General features: G+C 29.3%; 1 protein-coding gene across 1 annotated transcript; it reads right to left on the bottom strand.

Annotated features, from left to right (window-relative positions):
• Positions 1-1,296: 1,296 nt before the first annotated feature.
• Positions 1,297-7,308, bottom strand: LOC114170371 (tricyclene synthase EBOS, chloroplastic-like). Its single transcript, XM_028055846.1, has 7 exons — positions 7,084-7,308; positions 6,712-6,982; positions 3,320-3,698; positions 2,360-2,578; positions 2,126-2,264; positions 1,777-2,025; positions 1,297-1,623 (listed from the first exon to the last, which is right to left on the bottom strand). The coding sequence occupies exons 1-7, from the start codon at positions 7,306-7,308 to the stop codon at positions 1,297-1,299; spliced, it is 1,809 nt and encodes a 602-aa protein (XP_027911647.1).
• Positions 7,309-7,635: the final 327 nt, after the last annotated feature.

Here is a 7,635-nt window from a genome sequence, read left to right as displayed (position 1 = left end):
ACCACAATGTGAAGGTGGTTTAGTCACTAAATTTTGATTTCTATGCATAAATTATAGTTTGGTTGAATTTTTTTTTAAATGTTTGCACTTAGAGTGTTGTTTATTAACTGATGCTTTTAAAATACTTTGACATGATGTTCTTATTGAGAAGTTTATCAAGAGATTAGATCATGTATAATAAGGTATTGAGAAACTTAAATTAAGTTTTGAAAGATCAAGGTTGAATCATAAAGAGGAGAAGATGTTTGAGTAAATCGTGTAAAATTTGAAATTTAGAAATTATATTATTAAAATACTTTTGAAAACAATATTTGAAAACTAATTTGATTTTGTTGTTATTGAAATTGATTTTTATGATATTTTCACTCAAGAAAAATTGTAATAAAAGTTCAAACCTTACTTTCGATCTTATTTTTTATTAAGAAAATATATTTCTGATAATAAAAGATAGATTTGTTTAAGCAAAACTAACGATGCAACTCAATCTTATATTTGGTCCTATTTTTTTTCAATAAAAATTAATATAAATGTCTTTCGAAGGAGAAAACTTTTGCTCAATATTTTTTCCGTAATCTCTTTGGTGATTGAACATGAATGTTTTAGTAAATTCAAAATGAATATTACTATTTGGATGTATGATTGATTTGTAATTTTGTTTAAATTAATTATATTGTATGATACTGGTTACTACGATGCATGAAATTTATAAGTTATATGTGCTTATTGATATTGATAATAATTGTATGAAGTTGTAATCTTGTGTTTGGGATGACAAGTGAATTGTTTGATTTACATAAGTATAGACACAAATGTTATAATGAAGATTTTTTTACTTAACTTATGATTTAAGTCAAAGAAACAAAGGTGCAAAGCTATCTCATAATTAATACCATACGAAGAAATGAAAACCACAATTTTCTTTATCAGCCAATGAAAAAGAGAATAACCGGTTCTTTTGTTGATGGAAAATCATTACATTGTTTTAAAAGGTTAAGGTTTTGGAAAAAAATTGTTTTAGTTTAGGTCATTTATATAGTTTTATATTAGGCCATTTATATAGTTTTATATTGGATCAATCACTCTTATATTAATTAGATTTTGTGTATTTTTTAATTTTAAAGTAATTTATGCACATATTTATTATATTAGATAATAAAAAGGTTAAAATAGGAAGTGGACAAACATTTTACTGGAATCAAGAAATTACTTTAACACTTATTCTGCAATTAACCAGATAATACAAAGTTAACAAACACTCTATACAAACTAATTTATTTTTCTTTCGCAAGATGACCATTAATAAGCAACTTGTGGAAAGGTCTCCATCTCGTAAAGTGCAATGGGTTCAATTATCAAGGATCGTATAAGATTATTGGCAGTGCTATTTGGTGCTCCATGTCCATCTCCATACTGATACATGCACTGGGAAATTCTTCCAAGGTTCATAGTTCTTTCTATGAAAACTTTTGGGAAAGGAGACTGTGACACTCTATCAATGTTCATCTCCTTCCACGTTTCATTAAGTAAACTATGGACATGCTTGTAAGCGCTCTCTTCACTAGCACCACTTTCTCGCATGTAACATACAATGGAGCTTGCTGCTTCACCTCTCTCTAACTCTGCCTAAACAATTACAACACAAGATCAATTACCTCTATGTTTTAATGATCTAAAATTACTCAAAAAATTGAGTTACAAGACATTTGATAGTTGTAACTAAACTCATGGTTTAATTATGTTAAAGACTACCGTGGTTATGTTCGGAATCCAAATTACCTTTGATGTACCCAAATCATTGCAAAGTCGAAGAATAATGGATGGTTTCAGTAACAGGGAGTGGAAAATGTTCAAGGATTCAAGTGCCTCTTTTGTGATGTTTTGGTTTAGTAAGAAAAAAGCATGGGTGAGTATAACTACGCCGGAAGATGAGACCCATGCATTGTTGAGGTAATCCTCGAGTGTTGGCAAGTGTTTGTCGTGACTCCATTTGGCTTCTTGTAGGAATGCTTTCAACAAATCACACCACTGTGTAATTCAATTCAAAAACAAAAATAATCTCAATATTGCACTAACATGTATATATAATATGTAAGAAATAATTGCTATAATTTATGAGCTAACATACTGCTTTGGTGAGGTAGGGTAGAATATTTTGTCCGTGTTCTTTAAGAGCATCGTAGGCAAATTCATTGACAGTGTTGTACAGTGCCAGAAAGCATATCTTCATGTAATCAGGGAGAACTTCAATTGCTTTAACATCCCAACTAAAACAATAAAAACCATTTTTTTACTTGGTGCACTGATTAATAATTATGGCCGTTTTATATGCTCGTGATCGAAGTTCTTAGATGTAAGTTACCTTTCTACAGATGTTGTGAAAAGTTCTAATTCATCTAAGGTGCCATAGACATCATAAACGTCATCGATTGTAGTTAATAAGGAAATAACTTTTGTTATGCCTTTTCGGAGCTCATTGAACTGAGGCTCAAAGCCCATTCCAACAGACCAAAAGAAGCATTCCATAAGCCTGTCTCGGCTGAAGCTTAACTTTGAGGCCAGTCCCATTCTCCTCCACCACCTTCATCACAATGTAACAAGAAAAATAAAAGGAACATCATAAAACAGTAACCTTGTATTTTTTTAAGGGAATAATTGTCTACTTAACAGAAAATATTATTTCCTTTTTCATTCTGGTTAATTAAATTTATGTTGTGATAAACTTTCATTTTTCTTTCTCCCCACTTTTGTGCACACCTCTCTTTCCTCAAGATAGTTGAAAATTTCATTTAATAACTTCCCCCCACCACTTTCCTTCTCTTTCTCCTTTTCTATTTTCTCATATAATTAAAATATTGTGAAAGTATCCGTAATTGATTGAACAATTTATGTGGGGAATTACATAATCATGACTTTTTTGAAGACATGTATTGTTTTTTTTTACCAGAATATTTGTGTGTCTGGTCGATTTCATTTTCAAGACCAATCACTGTTGACATTTACAGTTGCAGAATGCATACTTTTAATTAATGGAAAAAGAGTTACTGATTTACGTATTTACGATAAGAGACCAAATTTAGACACAACACTGCTAGTTCAGTTAATCTTGTGTTAACATCATAGGGCTAAAATCAACATTTTATTTGAGTCTAGTGTTGTTGGAAATAGTTTAAGTGTGAATCAAAGTTTCACATTGAATAAAATAGAGAAAGTTATAAATTTTTATATAACATCATTGTTTTAAAGTTTTAGTATAAAAATGATGTCAAAAGTCTTATATAGAAAAATATCGTTCAAGTATGTTTTTCGAATACGGACTGACATTGACATTTGTTGGAGATCATTTTGCATTGTTGACTGCACAATATTGAAATCAAGCTTTGCTGCTTCAAGCAGAAATCGATTTGAGTCTGTTCTTTTAGCATAAGATTCAATATACCACCTTGCTTCCAGCCTTTGGGTTCTGTGATGGAGTGGAAGCTCCAATGCATGATTCACTTCTTCCAAAACCATGTTACTGCTTTCACCTTTGTTGAGGGCAACCCTAAGATGGAATCTAGAGAACACCATGGCCTCATCCAAAATCTTATCTCCTCCGTACCCAAGAAACGATGCCTCGTACAGACTCAGCATTCCCTTCACATCACTCACAAGGCTTGCCTTGAAATTACCATTCTCCTCCTTAAACCTCTCAAATATATCTGCATGATTATACAACAAATCAAGCCTACTTTACACACAGCTTGCAGATACAAAATACACACGTGAACCTAGCACATGGATATGCCACCATCTAAATTGTAGATATAATGAAGTGATGGGTTTATATTTTATATTCTTCACATATATGGGTTATGATTATAGTCATTGTCATTGAGAGATTGTGCTTCTATATGGTTATATGACATTAGTCTTACACATATAAGACCTTAGACACCACTTTTACACCAAAACCTTAAGACAATGTTGTTATGGATCTTTATTCTTATATAGTGTTTAACTTTGTCATTTTTATCCAATGTGGGACTTTTTGACTCTATTCCCAATACGAAAGTTACTATATATTATTTACAAGGGAAATAATAATCGGACAAAATTTTGTTTGAGAAACAACTATTAAAAGAAATCCTTATTTTACTTTTATAATTTTCATAAAAAAGTAAAAAATTACTTTATTTGATAATTTTGTCAATTTTATCAAAATCTTATTTGTCAGAAAATCATTTTTCTATTTATAATTATACAAATATAAAAAATTAAAAAACAGTAATAAAAACATATTGTTTTATAAAAACATTCAGAAAAATAAAAATAAGAATATATCTACATCAATACTAGTATAATTTAATTTTCGTCAAATATATATAAATATTTTCAATGAAAATTTTAGACAGATAGTTATAATCAATAATCATATCAATAATAAATTTAAGAGCTTAAAATTTCGTTATAACTTTAAACAAGAACTGTTTATACTAAATGCATATAAATTATTCTTGATTTCAAACGCATAGGGAAGAGGCCGATATTAATTTTGACATTTTAATTGCAAAGAGAATCTTAATTATTATCATGCCCTCAAGATCATTTAGTGACTAATTATAAACTTTTATTTATAATATGACTATTTTAGTAATTAATATTTTTTTATTTTATGAATTGGTATCAAAACTAGTCACTATAGTGGTTAACAATTTTTAGTTACTAAAATTGGTTATTAAAGAAACATTCTCTTTAGTGTTGATACACCTCTACCAAAGTTAGAGCTGTCAAAATGGGTTGAAACCCGCAAGCTAACCTGGCTCACCACGGATTCGGGCCGGGTTGGATTGAGATTTTTTTACAAATTTCAATACGGGTTGATTTTTAACCCGACTCATCTAGAACCCGACTCACCCGGATTGAACCAGTGGTGAGTCGGGTTGGCTCACTAACCTGCAGATAAAAGGGTCACACAAATATTTTTTATTATGTTGGGCTTTACATTTGAGTCATGTTAATTTGTTTTTTTTTAGCCAACACATAAATAATTTGTATTTTTTTATTTTGGTTTGTATTTGGATTGTATTAAAGTTTATTTAGATTTTAATTAGAATTATAATTTAGTTTTGACTGAAAAAAACAATATAAAATTTGTATTTTTTTTAATTAAGTGAATCTGTAACCCAACCCGTTTAACCCGCCAACCTGTGGTGGGCCGGGTCGGGTTCAAATTGTTTGGCTCGTTAAAAAGTAAGTCGGGTTGGATTGGCTCACTAAATTATCAACCAGTGGTGGGTCGAGCCGAGTCAGACCGAGTTATCAGTTATTGCATCTCTACTTGAAACGTTTGAAAGTTTAAAAGGTACGGTTTTTAACTTTTTTTAAAAAAAATCTCTTTGAAATTATAATCTTTTCTAAATTCTTCCGTGATGATTTCATGTTAAAAAATTCTTCCTTTCTTTATAATATCTTTCTTCACTTCTTCAAATTAATTTTCTTTTTCACGTTTAATTATATTTTAGTTTTTAGCATTACTAAAACATAAATATTTTATTATTTAATTTTTTAAACTTTTTATAGATATAAATCAAATAAATTATTAATTAGAATTGTATATCAAGATATTTTTATCCTTTAAATAAAATAAAATATTATTTGTAATATTTAGATCAAGATTTATCTAATATTATAATTAATTATATATTTTTATAAAATTCAAGACACGTTAATTTTAACCAATAAATTTGTTGACAAGAACCTAATTATAAAAATGTTATCAATTATTTTTTATGTTGACAGTTTTAGAGATTCTCATTGAAACGGTGACGTTAAAAGTTCATTATGAATTCTTTAAAATATATATAAACAAAAACATTGTAATAGTATGATATATAGTGTCATCCAATTACTTTTATATCATATTATTAAATTTATTAATATATTCAAAATAGCAAAAAGGTATTTAAAATATACTTTTTACAATATTAATAAAACTTCTTTATTTATCTATCTGTTAATCGTAATTGTTCCAGAATAGTGAGGCACTGAGGCTGTTATTTGAAATGTCGGTTATTGGGTAACAGAGACAACTGGTGAAGGCATTAACTGCTGGTCCCCAACTCCTCCACATGAACATATAGCAGAGTTTAAATACATATGTTTATGATGTTACGAGGCCTATAATGGTGTGCATGAACACCTCATTTCTTGTTTTTTTCTATGTTGTGTATGTGTACAGTGTTTCGGTTTTTGTTTGATACGATGATAATATTGGTTAAAGTAAGATGTTAAAGTTTTATTTTCTCTAACTCCCCACTTTTGTTCATACTTCTTTTTCCTAAAGATAACAGTTGAAAATTTCATTTAATTACTTCCTCACCGCTTTCTTTTTTTCCTTTTTTTTTTCAAATAATTAAAACATAGCTTTAATGGTTAGTTTTTAGATATTTCACAAACTAAATAATATTATAAATAGTTGTTTAGAAAAGAAATAAATAAAGCTTATTTTTTGTTTATAATAAAAGGAAAATAATATTTAACAAAATTTTGTTTGACAAATTTGTACAAACAACTATTTTTTATAAAAAAATTCCTAAAATTTTATTACTTTATTTTTATAACTTTCATAACAAAAATTACTTTATTCCGTAACTGTGTCAATTTTGTTAAAAATTTGTTTGTAAAAAAAAATCATTTTCCAATAATATGAAAATGTTATAACGTTGGGTATACCTGCATTGACATCATAGCCATATTCTCTGAGAAGCCTGAAGCACATAGCAGTTTCATGCAAACTTCTGTTAACGATTGTGGCATTAAATCTTGCAGAAGAGTGAAACCAAAGAAGGGCTTCTGCTATCTCCTTGTCATAATGGTAGCTCAGTCCCAAGCGTTTCACATCGTTAATGAGTTCAAGTTTGTGCCATATATCTGAACTTTCATCTTTTATCATTCTCCTCACTTCCTCCTGCAACATCTTGGCCCTGACCTCGTATCTTGTATCCTAAAAACATTATACAAAGAGCAAATCACGTATATGTGTGTGAAGAAAAAGTTTAGAATTCGGAGAGTATGTGTAATAATTATAATGGTTGAGTGAATTACAGCGTAGACATGCTTCAAGGACTGCAGAAAGTCGTAAGTCCAGATGTTGGGTTGGAAGTTTGCAGATTTTCTTTCGGAAACGTTAACGTTTGTGGTGGTTGCGTTGAAGCGAGGGAAGATTATCCTACGTTGGAGAAGATTAGGAACAACTGGTTTGAGAGGTTTGGGAAAAGTGAGATGTGGAAGAAAAGAGGAACTTACGAACGGGAGGTTCACAAGAGTCATTTTGTTGAAGCCTGGCTTATGTCTGCAACTGCGAATATTTAACTTTGGGATGTCTCATATATATATATATATATATATATAGAGCGAGGGATGATGATAGGAGTTGGGATGACGTGGTCCCAAACTTTTAAAATTGTGTATACACATTGAATATATGAGAATTAAATTCGTTTATTTTTATTTTTTATAAATTACGTTTGTTTATGATGAAAAAAAAATGTCAAGATATTTTTTTCTTGGGTTACTTATTATTATTTATGTTTATTTCTCATTATGATACGTTTTTGTATTTTTGAAAAAAAAAAACTAAGTCTTACGTGTGAAAAA

Source organism: Vigna unguiculata, chromosome 11, assembly GCF_004118075.2.
Source record: "Vigna unguiculata cultivar IT97K-499-35 chromosome 11, ASM411807v1, whole genome shotgun sequence".
Classification (NCBI taxonomy): domain Eukaryota; kingdom Viridiplantae; phylum Streptophyta; class Magnoliopsida; order Fabales; family Fabaceae; genus Vigna; species Vigna unguiculata.
The sequence above is the reverse complement of the archived record's forward strand: the minus strand, read 5'-3'. Positions and strand labels throughout refer to the sequence as shown.